This window comes from Sylvia atricapilla, chromosome 7 (assembly GCF_009819655.1).
Source record: "Sylvia atricapilla isolate bSylAtr1 chromosome 7, bSylAtr1.pri, whole genome shotgun sequence".
NCBI classification, from domain to species: domain Eukaryota; kingdom Metazoa; phylum Chordata; class Aves; order Passeriformes; family Sylviidae; genus Sylvia; species Sylvia atricapilla.
The window spans coordinates 10,399,242-10,415,191 of NC_089146.1; the positions used below are offsets into that span (position 1 = coordinate 10,399,242).

Sequence of the window (15,950 nt, forward strand, 5' to 3'; positions counted from 1 at the left end):
CTTCAGTCTATCTACTGCCATTATTTATGTACAGCAGTGATACAATGTGCCAATCACTGTGGTTATATATACAGAGCTGCTGCTTCAAGGACAACCAAAATAATTTTAAATTTAACAAGCAACAGAAAAATAGACAATATGATAATCTTTTTTCTGAAACACCACAAAATCTTACTGTCTCAGATCTTAAAAAAAGTACCAAGACTTGACTGGATTAATGGCTCTGTCTTTTTAAAACGGAGAGCATTTTAAATCAAATTATTCTCACACACTACTTCTGTACCAGACATGCTTCCAAGACTCCATCACAGCTCATTTCAAGTGTGTTTTTCCTTCTAATCTTTGTCTGTTAGACTACAACACCAATCTAAAATAGGTATATATATACATATTATAAATGCATAATGTAATCACATTTTAAACTTGAAACACCTGTCAAAGTCAAAACAAGCCATTTAGAAAATATAAACAACTCTAATGATCTCTGAAATTTGAAAAGATTTCCAATATGCTTTTTCTTCTACTACCTTCCTTGGCAACTAATGCAAAAGATATCACTAACTCTTGTAATAACAATAGCTTCCTGTTTCAGTAAGTCTTCAATTTTGCAGAGGAAGTTAAACACAGAAAGAACCAGAACTATAACTTGCACTCCAGTAGAAGTATACTGTAACTATACAATGTTTTCAAAAGTTGTGCCAAATAAATACTTATTATAGTACCTATACATGTGGTTTTTTTTTTTTTTTTTTTTTGTTTTGTTTTGTTTTGTTTTTTTTTTTTTGTTGCTGTTGTTGTTGTTGAAGAATGAAAAGAAAAATTCTTCTTAGGTACTTAACTCAGAAAAACCATAAAATGTCATAGATCATACAAGTATCTTATAAAGAGTGACCAAGCTTGGGCCTGATCCTGCTTTCAGTGAAGACTTCCAAAGCTTTACAGGGATTCTTAGTCCTACATTACAAAAAGTATCACTTTTCTCACTTTGAGAAAAGTTTTGTAGCTTCTATAAAATAAACACGAAACTAAAACCACCACCACTAAATGTAACTTACATGTATGATAAAAATAAAAATCTGAATAGAAGTTGGAAAAAAACTCCATTACCTTTTCTAGCAGTTCTTTCACTACTTCATTTGTCAGTGTTTCATATGTTAAAGGACATTCCTCAATCACCAGCCTGGGGTGCCTTTGTCCTCTGGGTGCTGCGTGCTTCTGGCTAGAACACAGAAAGAAAGCAGTCTTTGTCAGGAGTTTGCTGCTAACTTGAGCAAATGCTTGCATACAGAATTCTTTTCTTTTGGAATAGTTATGAATGAAATCCTGACAATGCTTCTTCGTACTTTTTAGGACTCCGTGGGTTTTGGTGTTTTGTTCTGTTTCTTACACAAAGTGGCAGGTACTATGTGTTTCAATGCCAGGATAAGAATATTAATATTTAACAGGAATTTCATCTGAAGACCATGTAGAGAGCTATTTTGGAAACTGAGCTTTACTGACAAACAGCCCTGCCTTTGTAATAAATAAATAAATGCAAAAATCTCTGACAATGCAAACCACAGAAATTTAAACTATAAATTTAGTAAGCACAAAGCAGGTTCAGTTTCGTAGAAAACACACCATGAATAGAAATGGTCCTTTTACACTGTTAACATCCTGCTGCTTAGTTTTCTAACTAAAGCAGAGCTGCAGCTGTTAAATGAAACAGTGTAGACAAATACTAGGAATACAACACAAAAACATGTACTGAGGTATAAATAGTGTTTAAATCTCTCATATTTAAGCTGACAAACTCTAACTTCTGTTTAAAGTTACAGAATTGTACTTAGGTTTCATCTAAAGCCAATTGTGTTAGTCAGACAATATTTAGTGTATGCCAATAACATAATGGGATTTTATTTGATGCTTCCTTTGTATAATAATTTCATTTAGAATAGAGCATCAGTTAGACACATTCAAATATAAAAGTTTACTTTCCAAACAGTAGTTGGAGAATGTATTTGCCTACAGCAAAACCAGCCTTGGTACATATGGCACCTGGGAAGAAAACTGGAATCTACACTAATTTCACACATAGGCTACAAAGTCTTATCCTTCACCCATTCAAGGGCCTGAAGGTTCAAACAACAACTTCGAAAGGACACCACATCTACAGGGATATCTCGTGGGAGCTGTGTGCTGGCAGTGTCAGCTCTTGGAAGCCTCAGCTCCAGGGCAAGCATTTTGCTTTCTTACTCAACCTTTTCCCCACAGGAACAGCATTCACCTTGTTTGCAGACGAATTTACACTTTGGATTTGTGTTAGGATATCTACTGAGGCAAAGGAAACATCACCCTGTTATGTGCTTAGCATTAATTAAAGACATTACTAACCGACTAATCTGAGGCGCTCATTTCAAATTGATAAGTTATAAACACTGAGCAGTCCACTTACAAATGGCTTCAGTAAAGGATCATTGTGTTGAAGTTATCTCACTTGTTACCTCAGTTTTAATCGTGAGAGCACCACTCGATACATGTGACTTGCAGGGAAAGTCCTTCTCCGTCCAATTGGCAGCATGATGGGATGAACAGCTCCCACAACATAGCCCTTGCTGTAATATTCTTCCACCTGAGATGCTATATCCAACACAGAACTGATCTTGATAACTTCTGGATTTGAGGAAGCTAAAAAGCATTGAAAGCAGAAGAGAAGCACATGATACTGTGTATGTCTATGAACATTTTGGGTGAGTTCCTTTTATGCAAACCACACTAAACCTATCCCCAGGCATCTACTTAAAAACTACAGTTCTATTTATACAAGAAAAAGCAAATTCACAGATGATTCAACACTATTCAACTACTTGAAGTACCTATTTTTACAACTTAATATGATCTATTTTTAACATACTTGGCACCATTTTCTGTTTGATCAAGGTCTGCCAAGCTGATTTAAAAGCTGTGTTAACATGTAAACACATAATAGAGCTGAACACAACAAAGCAACTATTTGTCTAGCCAAAGCCTTAAACATACTGATGCAGTATCCCTCGACTCTAGTTTTGAGTAAAATCCCACATAACAAATTTAAGTATATGACATTGGATTTGTTTCCTTTTTTTTTTTTTTCCCTTAGAAGTGATCTGTGGAGTATCAGTTGACATTTTGGTTGTCCAAGTTCCTTTTTTCAACAGACTTACACATCACCTAAGTAACTTTGTGCTGTCACTGATTTCTAAGGAGGGTCCCTCTCAGCATGTGCAGGCATTCTGCATCAATAGGCAGCACCTGGATAACACATTATTGTTAGGGAAAACTACAGAGATTAAGGAAAAACTTCTTGGAAAACCTTTTTTGAACAGTTCACAGCTTTTGCAGAGAGAAAAGGAAGATTTCACACTGGTAACAGATGACATATTCTGCTACAGTCAGTCTGATGGGTCAGTAATTCCTGTTTCTCTCAAGTATAGCTCGAACTCTAGATGCTCTCAAAGCAGGAAATCAATACTCATACACAAACAGCAGCAGAAGAGTAATTATGCCACCACAGATTTGCCAAAGCTTTCATCTTTGGCACTTAGGAGCTCTAATAACAAAACAGCCTGGCTGGAAATCTGCTGGTCTATTGGTGCTGCTCCACCCTGCTCCAAGCAGCCTACTTGTCTAGATTCTGATGGGTCCCTCTTTGCACAACTTTCTGTGCAAAGGATGCCTCCATCAAAACTAAGTGACCTCGCAATGCTTTTTCCAAGATACAAACAATTTAATGTGTTGCCCTGAACATTCTCTTTCAAACCCTACAACTGAAAAGAATTAAATACGCTAACTCTCCTTTGATTCCGTAATTTAAAGAATGTATAAAATAAATGCAATTATGCAAATCTCTCATCACTTTGTTGAGTTAATTTCTTGTTCCTATCTTCTCCTGTCTATCTGCATTACAGTGCAGGCTGGCAAGAGCAAGGAATTTAAGGACCTAAGACACAGCAAGTCACAATGTTTGGCTATGCTACTGTTTTAAACTATCACAAACCAGAGATATGACTCCTCCATTTGCACAAATATTTTATTCTAATAAACTGAATTAGAGTTCTGCTCATTCATGAGTAGTGTTCTGAAGAGCCTCTCTATACTGCTTTCCCACTATAAAATGAAGATAACATTAACATACATACACTTACGGAGGGCTTTAAAAAAAGACCACAAAACCCCACAAACTATCAGAAACTAGTATTTCAACAACATTCAAATGCTTTTAACACCAATTTCTACTAATGGGACAAAGGAATGGTGGCCTACTTTGCTTGTCACTGTAAGAGTCTTAACAGTAAAGCCATCAAGAGGAACCAGAATAATTTATACCATGGGAAAGACACTACAACAATTATCACCAACATAGACATTGATGGTTTATTGCTGATAACCAGTAAATTCAACCCATTAAACCAAACTGTCAGTCGTTCTCAGTCATAAGGACAGGGCTGTTGCACTTTTTCTTTAAGCAGACAACGTATCACAGTTCCCCTTTTGTAAACAGATGATATTTTGTCATTGGCAACATCTTCATCCCATGATTCCACTCATTGTAAAACTGAGAGACATATGTATTGAGAAATAACTGCTTCATAACCCACAGGCCAAAAAAGCAGCAATGATGGAATAGGATCATCACTTCCCTGATTTTATAAATGTCTTAAACCCTGTTTCATAAAAAAAATTTCCTTCCTGATGTGCTCTCAACAGGTAGTCAAAATACACTAGCAATAACAACTCCAGATAACTTTCTAGTTGCATAGTAAGCCTCAGATGCAGGATACTGAAGAGGATGACAAAACAGCTATTTCATACATATTCATACTGGTATTCAGAGTGACAAGAATGTGACAGCATGTCATCTTAGTAGGCTGCATCAGTATTTCTTCTTTTCCTAATAGGAGGGTAGTGGATAAAGCATAAGCATTCTGCTCAGTAGAAATATATAAACTATCCCTACTTTCTGTTAAACTGTTCTCAAAAAATAGCAGCTGTTTGTGTGATGGAGATATGCCTCATGACTGAGACCTTGGAATTTAGAGTCAATGACTAGCATTTAAAATTACACTTTAGAGCCCACTGTTCCCTTTTTTTTGTACTATTCCGTTCTAACAAAATAAAAGATTGGCTGTAACTTTCTTGTTTGGGATTCCCCTGATAGGCAACATCCTCCATGGAACTCAAAGCTAATCTTTACAGTAGGGATGGGAGCATTTTGGGGACCAGGAAGGGAGAAGCCACGGTTCAGTGCACAGCTAATAACTAGTTAAGATGCACAGGGACTCCAGCCAGCAAATTCAGACTACAGCATGGTTGACCTAATCTGCATCATGGCCTGGGAGAGATCAGGGACTGCTCAAAGTTTCCCCAGCAGGCTCATTTCAACTTCACATTGCATATACCTGCTAAAGCACAGAATAAGGCATATTGAATTGAAGTAACACATTTATACTTGCTATACTTTTGTCTTGATGCAGAATATGGTTTACTGTAAGATCTTAAAATACTAATAAGTGCAGATTTTTCTGTTTTACTTGGTGCAAGATCCAGCGGCAAGAAATCACCTGGGTACACAGAAATCTCCTATGCAGGGGAAGACTTTGCTCCGGAAGGAGGCAAAGCAGAATGAGTGCCATAAACACACAACTTCCAGCAGAGCAAAAACTTTGCTCTGGAGTGATAAGGGGCTCTCACTTAGTTTCATTTAGCCAAAGGGTACTCAAATAGCAACAAGTACATTGTTACTACTGAGCAAGCTATCTGAAGTATAAGGAAAAAAGAAACAAGCTAAAGCTATTCTTCACAGTGCTGGAGCCATTCCTCCATTTCAGAAACACTCTGAATTGAAAAATGCCTCCAAGACAGTATATATACACATTATGGGGGTTTTTTTTCTGAATTCATCTTAGCTCTAAAAAATAGAGACTTCAAAAAAAAAAAATTTAAGGTTATGTACACACATAGCTAGAACCATCCAACAGAAAGATACCTGTGATTACAAATCCCCTTACTTCCAATGAGAAAGAGTGAGGCAATTATCTGAAACTGATCTCAGTTATTTAATTATTTAATATTCATAATTCCACTGAAGTGAAGCAATTCTGATTATCAGACAAAATAACAGAAAATTAATCTTTTCCGCTGTACTGCTAGATTATTAAAACAGAGATATACCTTTAATTGCACTTGTTTGATGGGCTTTTACTTAAAAAGTCACAACTACATTTACAACAAGTGATTTATACAACACTACTATAAACTGTAACGTGAAAACACAGCAAAACTATCTGGAACAGAAGCTATTTAAGAACACCAAATGCTCTTCAGTTTCCAAAAAAATTATCCTTTCTGTATCAATAGATTAGTAGGTAATCCATGTTTGCATCAGGCAGCCCAGCTTGTATTTTCAACATCTTACTACTACTTACTCAAGAGTTTTCTTCGAAAGGAAAAAGCCAGTGAGAAACTTTGTGTAAATAAACAGAACACAGTTAGATTTCCAGTACTATAACCTAGCAGAATATATCTTCTATTAGTATCTTGCAATTTTTAATGAAAAGACTCCTGTATTTTAAATAAAAATATTACTAGAGTTAAAACAAATCAGAAGCCAAGTTTTGTTTATGAAAAAGTTTCTCCGATTGCAGTAAGACCTGCACTTACACTGTTTCCCTTGATCCAACCCTTCTAGTAACAGCATTTACTTCAAATCCCCGATATTAAGCATTTCCAGTAGATTGGGTTGTTACAAAATGCAAGTTACTATAAAGTGACTGTAAAACTGAGCTGTCTGTTCTCTGAGGGCAGCCATCTGGGCTTGTTTATGTTTTCAACTTTGTGGAACAGGGAGTCGCTCTGTTAAGAGATGGGACACCCTCGGGAAGGAAGTATCCCACAGAGCACTGTCTGCCTCTAGCTATGCATACAGATTTTGTTTCATTTCAGTCACGATTGCAAAAGACTGTTCAACAACTACAAGTAAAGCATTTGGAAAAAAAGTAAGATGAAACTCAGACTCTTACAGAAACATCTACTAAGAGACTGCGGTGGGCGCAAGAGGGGAAGTTACTCCTGATATACAAGTAAGGAACAGACTTACTTCTGCATAAAGTAACAAGGACAATGACAGCCTGTTTTCGGAAGTGGAGTGCATTTAAAAAATTGTTATTCAATTGAGGCTCAGGCACAGTGTATTTTCTGAACCGTCACACTGAATTCAAACAACCATTATTCAAAGCGAGTATGGATGGCAGTATCTGACTCACAGGAAACTAGGAAAAATCTCTTAACAGTTTTTAGCCAGCTTCCTTAACGAGGACAGTTGTATAATTCAGAGGGTTTGGTTGTTAAAAATACTTCAGCAGTTTCCATTGTAATTTTATACAAGTAAGAACCTTCGTCATGATTTGTGTTTCAAAATAAAAGTCTTACATTTTGGCTAGCTTTGATAAAAGTGCCTAAGATTTACTGTAAGTCAAACAAGACAAAACTAAGTTAAATCCTGTTCCTTCTTATTTTAAAATAGTAAAGATATAGCATAAAAAAAGTACCTTCTAACGTAAAATCCAGCAATACATATTCATAAGCAGAATCTGTCTTTGTTTCAACTTGTGGTCTCTTCAGTGTAGAAAAGATTTTTCCAGGGCTGCTATCATCTGGGTCTTCCAGCTTTCTCAGTCCGCACCCCATGGCAAGATCTGCAAATGATTAAGTCGCAGGAAAAGGTGGGGGGAGCAGCAAGATGTGTCGCTCTTACTACGGGGGAAAAAAAAGGAACCAAATAACTCCCCTTGATTTTTTTTTTATTAGCTGTAAATCCAAACAGAGAAAAAGTCCAGTTCCCAGACCAAAGAGCAAAGGTACTTTCCATTCATTTTTAATATAGAAGCAGTAAGCTCGTGCTGATTTCAAGCTACAAACTTGGTTAGGAGTAGGCTTGATTTCGCAGCAACGTTAGAGCTGCTCCAAACTAGCAGAGATTTTCCATGCCACGTCAATTTACAGCCAGCCCCTATCAGTGCTCTCTTGCAGAGGACACCAATAGTGCTTTGTTTGTCCTTCTAGACTGACCGGGTGAGGGGGGGCAAAGGGGGAAGAAGAACTGAAAAAGAAAGTTAGAGAGAAACTTGTCTGTCATTACTTACCTCCAGAAGTTCCCAACTGCAGCAGAAAGTCAGACAGGAAAAAAGCAAGTTAGTCAGAATGAAAGAATGAGAAAAGAGCCTCAACATGGTTGGAGACGAAAATCACTTCCAGAAAGGAAGTCAGCTTCAAGAGGAAATTGCTTCTGGCATCTCAAAGGGTAGAAAGGCAAATGAAAAGCTGTTTAGTCCTTATTTTAGATTTCAGAGTTGGCTCCTATTTCCTTTCTAAAGGGACTTTCTTCCAGAGGAAAAAAAACACAAACATGAACACAGTGTTAACAGTGTAAAAATTGGTAGTAATTCCTTGTCCAGAAAAATCAATAAGAATCTTCATCATGAAAATTTGCTCATGTAACTGGTTTTGCAAAACACCAAAAAAAATATTACACTGAAACATTCCTCACTTCACATGGGAAAGACTTTTTCAACACTATATATGAATAAAGTTACAAAACTTTGTTTCCCATTACTCCTGGGTATTAAAAAAACAGAATCCTTTTCTCCTCTGTTAAACTCACCTTAGTTGGTACAGCCACAGACTTTCAACACTGCTTTCTATGTAAACTTTTCTTCAGGGTCTAAAAACACAGTATAGTTTCAAGGGCTCTCATCACTCCCCTATTAACTATTTCAAGTCAATTGTAACTGTATTACACCTGATGCAGTGCACAAAAATGCATGGGGGAAGAAAAGGAACACAGTTATTTTCTGTGGCCCAGCTACTCCCAGGATGAACCGTTAGAAATTCGCCTCTTTATTTTTAGACTGCACCTAAAGAAATTAAAAGCCAACTAGAGAAAACCAAAGATTCATAACACCACAGTAGATTAAATGAACTGCACATTTAAATTCAAAAGGCTTTTCTGCTTTTTTCATTGAAATACATATACCTTATTAACAATGCTAATATTTTCAATAAAAAATAACTCCAAGTTAGGCATTAACTATTTGTGGGTTTCTGTTCTACTGCAAGCAAAGTGATCTAACTTTTTATTTAAGTAACTTCATAGGAATAATAAGCCTAGAGACTACAACCTTTTGAAACACATTCTGGAATTCTGGAAAAAGAATTCAAGTCGCTTAGTGCAGAGCCTAGAATTGAAGCTGTATTTACTGCTGTCTTTAAAACAAGCTCCCAGGTGGTGAAACAGAAAGGAAATGCTCAAGTGTTGTCTTCTCAATTAAAACTTAGGAAACCATATCAAACATGCAGAATTCTTCATCTTCCTTCAAGTCTTCTCATACAGAAATTGCTCCCAAACACTACTTTATTTTCAGTAAAGGTTATCCCTGAACTGTTGCCATATCAGCCACTCATGTAAACTGTGCACTCAACCTCGAGAATCCTGCTGCTTCATTCTACACAACTCTTAGGATTCATTGTAACTGCTTGTATGAAGCCATGGCATGAGTAAGATAGCTGCAAGCAAAACTACTTTTTTGCAGCACTAGTTCCGTTGTCAGCAGGCTGCTTTTTCATTTTTATTTAACTTAAAATAGCTACATTTTTACTGAGACTATTTTGAACATGTATTTTGAATTCTTCATGACAAGGATTACACAATATTTTAACCCTCTCACCAAGACAGGGTTTTCCATAGTATAAACAAACTCCTACAACACCACAAAGAATCACAGCTACAGATAAAAGCAATGGTCCATATTTTGTGCAATCCTAGATAAGAATAAGTAGTTATAAGCTTCTAAGCTGGAAGTCAGTCAACAGCTGCCACTGCAGACTTGACTCAAGTCACTAATGAAACCAAAGGTTGCACAGACCAAAATAAAGAAAACAAAACAGAAAGAGCAAAAATGAGCAGCATCCCCCAGAGGAGTTCAAAACTGCATCAAATCACTCAAATGACTCAGGAGAGACACAGGATCACAAGATTCTTAAGATTCAAGAGCTGCTTAAAGAGCTGCAATTTCCTGTTGCAAAGTGGATACAAACTAGAAAACAATCCACTTCCAGTGACCCAAAATGGCTCTGGGAACGGGTATCAGACAAGAGCAAATCGCTAAAACTACACTGTGACTCACCAGCATGTTGTATTTACAGCACCCCCTCTGAAAGGGCATCTGACTCCCTCATTGAAGCTTGGTATAGTTTTTAGACTTTAAAGAAGGCAGAGACAGCCAGCCAAAGGACCAAGGAGTCCAAAGGAACTTTGCCTCCATGGAAAGCTTTCCTGATTCCTCAACAGTTCTTATTCTGATTAAATGGAAAAACGATATAAAGACAGCATAAGTAGCACATCAGTAGGAACGTGTGTTTTGTGCTGGATTACTGACTGCCTGTTGGCAACACAGGATGAGAAGCACAAGCAGTTCTGCACAGCAGCTTGGACCAGATTGTGAGACACACAAGCCTTGCTGTCTACCCACACCTCAAGACTGTTCCTCCCCTTGCTTATCATCTGGTTTGTTCCCTCTTGTCAGGAATAGGTTTGAAAACTTTTGTGTGTAAAGCATTTTTTGTTTTCTTGTTACATTACCAGGATTATTGAACAGAAGGACACCACCTCATGCTTGAAACAGCAGTTTGGGAATAGATGTCCCCCGTTCCTGACTCTGCGCTAAGCTGCAATCAATATGACAGCCAGGGCAGCCTCTGTCCATAGCCTTGGTACCAAACAAGTGGTACTGGCAACCCTTTATGATGAAATCTCTCTTGCTACAACTGTGAAGACAACTCTTTCCTGAGGTTTGGACCATCTGTGACCCATCTGAACACAAAGCCTATTTACAGTAATAAAACTATTTACTTCTCCAAAACCCAATACGATCTGCGTAAGCCATTTAATAATGCAGTTTAAGTGTTTCCTCCCCTATTACCTTAGGAGATCAAGAATGGGAGATGGTACCTGATCATCAGAGTTTCCTCTGGATTAAAATCATGAAATATAAGGAAAATGATGAAAGTAATGCAGGTACACAAAAGATATTCCCTGTCTGTATGAACAACATCTACACCAAAACTCAAAGAAGATCCTAAATTACTGGATCTGCAGTTCAGTCAGCTATACCAGCATCCATATCAAACATGATCTTAGAGACAACCCTGTCTCATTCTGGTTAGGACACGGGCTAGTGAGTTACAATCAACAGGAATCATGCTGCTTTAATGCTACATGAACTTCAAAAATAAGCAAAAGCAGCAGTATTGTAATTTTACATTTCAAAATACAAATCACAGACTTTGTGAAAGGGCTATGGAATTTAAGGTGTATCACCATCAGGACATGACTCCTGTTCAATCTCATGATTTAGAACTGGATGAAGATTCCAAGAGAACATCTCCCATCTTCCAGCCTGTTAAGCCACCACTGGGACAAAACCATTCTACAAGCTGGGCAGCTTGTATCAGTGAATTCATTCCAGGTAAGCTCATCAGTGAAAAATTCTGAGTGAAGAATGTACCACCAGTAAAAATCCATTCCTATTCTCAAGGTTGATGTACTGAGCAGCAGAAATGCAAATACCTTAAACCTCTATCAATTACCTGAAGTATTATTAAAGATTTCCCTGATTAAATAAAGTTTTTAAAAACTGACTCAATGAAAAATAGAAGGCATAACTCCCTCTGACAAGGTCAAAATGCAAAATATTTGGTCCACACACATTTCCTATACAGGCTGGAACATTTGCATGCTTATAAAGGAAATATTGAGAAAATTAAAGAAATCAACATTGGGTATAGATCAGTCATCACAGACAAAATGTAAACAGAGGACACAGACACTAATAAGATACAAGACAGCAAATTACAAACACAAGATAAATTAGTCAGATTTCTTCAAAACCTGAGGGTAGTTAAACAGCTAGTTTGAGGACTTAAAAATAAAACATTTAAAGCCCTGAAATGTTAAAAACCTCAAATTGCAAAATTTTTGAACTTCAGTTCCTCTTTGAATGTTTTTTTCAGGCTTACTTCCTTTGTTTTATGATATAAAGCAAATGTAAAGTTTTTGCTTGAGAAATGATAGTGACAGAAAAAGCAAAAAGCTTCCATCAGAAGAATTCTGCAACCCAGTTGTCAAATATTTTCACACCCCCATTCCCAAAAGCAATTACTTTAACCAAAACACTGACATTTCTTTTTTCTCTAGAATGACTCAATTTAAAGATACTAATAAAGTAGCAGAGTTCCATTCTGAAGGCTCTGAGGTTTGGAAATTTGCTCCCTTTCTTCAGTCCAAGTTTTTTTTCTTTTGAAAGAAGAGTTTCGTGAATGTGACAGGAACAGCAGTCTTGTTAAACACGTTAACTTGAGCAGAAAAGCCAACTTTTCTCCTCTAAGTTTTAACTTAAATGTACTAAAAATAATGAACAGAGATGACAACAATAGTTTGCTTTTGCAGTCATTAAAGCACAGTTTAATGATCAAATTTAATTCCATTTTTCATGTTTTTCTAAACCCATATTAAAAATTTGACATTACAATAAACAAAAGTTACAATCCAAACAGTAAATATAGACCAATAATCCAAACAGTAAATAAAATTGGAATTAAACTTGGAGCTACCAACCCCGAACTTTACTAGTAATCCAAAACAACAGAAGTTTGTTTATTATTGCTGTATTACAAGCAGTTTCAATAGAAAGAGCTTTTAATTTCTGTTATCAGTTCTCCAAAATGAGATCAGCACATGTATTAAACTTCTCTATGTGCATCCACAGGGTCTCACTTATCAAGGCAGTAACAAGTGTATCATCTGTATCTCCAATACAGTATCAAACACCACAGCCATATATTAGTCACCAACTAAACCCATGGATTCTAGAAGGAAACTGGATGGTCTAGATCTGGATTTTCTGTATAACAGCTATATAAGGATTAGTGTGCAGGACTACACAAATGCCATTGTAGTCTGCATCCTTAAAATAAGGATTTAAGCTGAATATTTTTTAATTCAACAGGAAACTTAGGACATTTTTATAGCAGGTGAACTGAACCTACTGTAGTGCTTCAACATTACAAATGCACAAACCTATTTTACAGAAGAAAGGTATTTTGCAGCCATACAACTTTTCACATTTTATAACTATGTTAAACAGAGAAAAACATTTCAAGAGAGCCATGTGTTCTGCTAGTTTCTGCTCAATTACTACTAGAATGCAGTTTACTCAATGACTTAGTAGCTATTTTGAAAAATCTGTTTCAGAACACAAAGAATTGCTGTTTTAAAATGAAAACTGTAAACTCTTTCTCAGGGATAATAAAAGGACTTCGGATGCATAAGACCTGAAGTAGCAAGAACTAAAAATGCTAGTGAACTAGAGAATTCTATATTTTACAATATAGAACAATAGCCAATCAGATATATAAAGATACATGAGAGACAACTTTCTGCCTGCCCAAGGTTTTTAACCAGTGTTAATCAAATAGAGGATGCCAGAACTAATCTTCTGCAATGGAAATGTAACATTAAGCAGACAGCAGCTGCTAGAAATACTGTAACAGCAAGCTCAGTAGAAAACAGAATCTACCAACCAGCTCTCCTGAACTCTAAGGAGTGGAAACCAGAAACTTAAGTTTGTTGATATGGGAATGGGACAGCCAATGCATAAAGATGATCTGGTATCAGCTATTGCCCTCAGGGCACATGGGGATACATTTCCTCCTAGCATGAGTGTGGAGCCTCACAAGTGGGAAACTGCAGAAGGCCAAAGAGAACATGACCCTTTCTCCAACCCCCAAAAATCCTCACCTGAAGATCTACAGTTAACTAAATTACTTCTGTTTACAGCATGGGATTCTCCAGGTTTTGGAAAGCTGAACTAGAAGAATAGGACTGCGCAGTGTAAAGGAACAAGAAGTCATGAATGCTGGAACATCAAAATAGCACAACTGTAGGCACTGAGGAAATGTGGCTCTTCCTCAGCACATACTGAATTCAACTAGAGGGATTTACAAAGGTAAGCCAGTGCCTACAGAGACTGAACTCCTGAAAGGTCAGATCAGTCACTGCTGTCTGATGTCATGCCATCACTCTTGGCAAGCACTCTGAAGAAAGATGAGCCACAATGTAAATGAAAAGGCCTCAGTATTTCAACAGTGACTATCAGTTCCTGGAGGAAAATCAATATTCAGAACCACTTGGTTTCTTCACGGTCTCTCAAATCAAAAGAAAGCTCTGTTAAGATCTGAAGATATAATCCTAACTAACAGTACCTCCAGACTGGTGCCACACACCCCACAGGGAAACACTGCAGGGAGAGGTCAGTGCCTAACACTGAATATCCTTCCAATCAAGTTCACATGCAAGTAAAAAGAAAGTGAGTGATCTTTGAAGAAAAGGCCATGGGATCAACTCATTATCAACAATCCAACATCTGCACCAATTAAGACAAAGTAAACTACATTTTGTGAGTGGAATAGAGCCACAATTTGATGATGTGACTGCACAGTATTTATACACTTTAATGCAATTAGTTCAACAGACTTCCCTCTAAACACTCTTCTTTTAAGTTAGTACTCACTGTAAAACTTGCTTCTTGAATCTCTGAAGCATTATTAAAAACAGGCAAGTCACATTTGGTAAAGAGCAGATTGCAAAAATAAGGGCTTGGGATTAAGTCTCCAGAATCTTGGGTCAAATGTGTGTTTCCTGAGACAAGAAGTAAGGCTCTACCAGAACACAATCTTTCCTTGCTAGCTTCAGAGACACAACTTCATTAAAAATATTTACTACGTAAAAATTATTCCATGGAAATGAACTATGGCTTTGATGAGCCAAGATTTTTGTGATAAATTTGTATTGATGAGGTCTAAAATGTGAGAATTAAACAGAACTGGACAGATATTTTTAGTGGTGCAGTCTTCCTCAGAAACATGAGGACCTAAAACAAATCAATACTTCCCCCTTTAAAAATAAGCTGAGCTCTATGTTGCTCCAAAAAACTGTATACTACTTTTGATACTATTTGGTAAAACAACTCACTACAGCTGCTACAGCAATAAATTGTTAAAAAGAGAAACTATTAAAATTATATTTGTGTAGATTTTTCTACCTAGCAGAAGGTGCAAAGTCACTTGAAGAAACTTGCAACCAAGATTTAGTACATGGCATCTCCTTTCCTAACAATTTCCAAACAGCATAAAACTAGAACTGGACTCAACTCTCTTCCTGGACAACAGTACAAAGCACTATTGAACACTAGAATCATCTTTAAAGAGATTCATATATCATACGTGGATCATTCACTAACTACAATGTCCGTTTGGCAAGATCTCTGAATGATTAAAAGGAAAAAAAGTACCAACAAAACAAATCCACGCAAAAAGAAAACACCCAAATTGCTACAAAACATAAAATTGAACAGCTCAAGGATATTTTACAAGCAAAAAAATAAAGACTCCAGTGCTACAGAAGCAATAAGCCTTACCTTGCACTCCTGTAAATACAGAGGCTGTATTTTCAACCTTTGGAGAATCTGACTTTGGTAATGAATAGAATGAACCCTAAGAGGTGAGGGGAAGAAACAAAAACCAAATACACAAACAACCTGCCATCACCACAAAACAAAATTATTTCCCTGAAATCAAGGAAAAAATAATATTTCATCCCAATTCCTGATATTGCCAGGGAGTTCCTTATTTTCATATAGACAACAGAAAATGTCCAAGAAGCAAAGAGAAATTTTCAATGTTTTTTCTAATTCAAGTAGTCATTCTTGCCTTTTTCTGTAGCTAAAAACATACTATAAAACCAAATGCATATGCAAGAAAAATATTAGGATGAGAACAAATAATTATTAAACTAGGGGTCCAAATTATATTTTAAGAAG

General features: G+C 36.7%; 1 protein-coding gene across 1 annotated transcript in view; it reads right to left on the minus strand.

The window, feature by feature from the left end:
* The window catches only part of RFTN2 (raftlin family member 2), a 30,296-nt gene extending 21,762 nt beyond the window's left edge, over positions 1–8,534 (minus strand). Inside the window, exons 1-4 of the mRNA XM_066322575.1 lie at positions 8,160–8,534; positions 7,566–7,770; positions 2,484–2,667; positions 1,108–1,219 (exon numbers count right to left, since the gene is read on the minus strand). Coding sequence (XP_066178672.1) covers positions 1,108–1,219; positions 2,484–2,667; positions 7,566–7,704 — 435 coding nt within the window. The 5' untranslated portion in view covers positions 7,705–7,770; positions 8,160–8,534. The remainder of the gene's footprint in view (positions 1–1,107; positions 1,220–2,483; positions 2,668–7,565; positions 7,771–8,159) is intronic.
* Between the last annotated feature and the right edge of the window lie 7,416 nt (positions 8,535–15,950).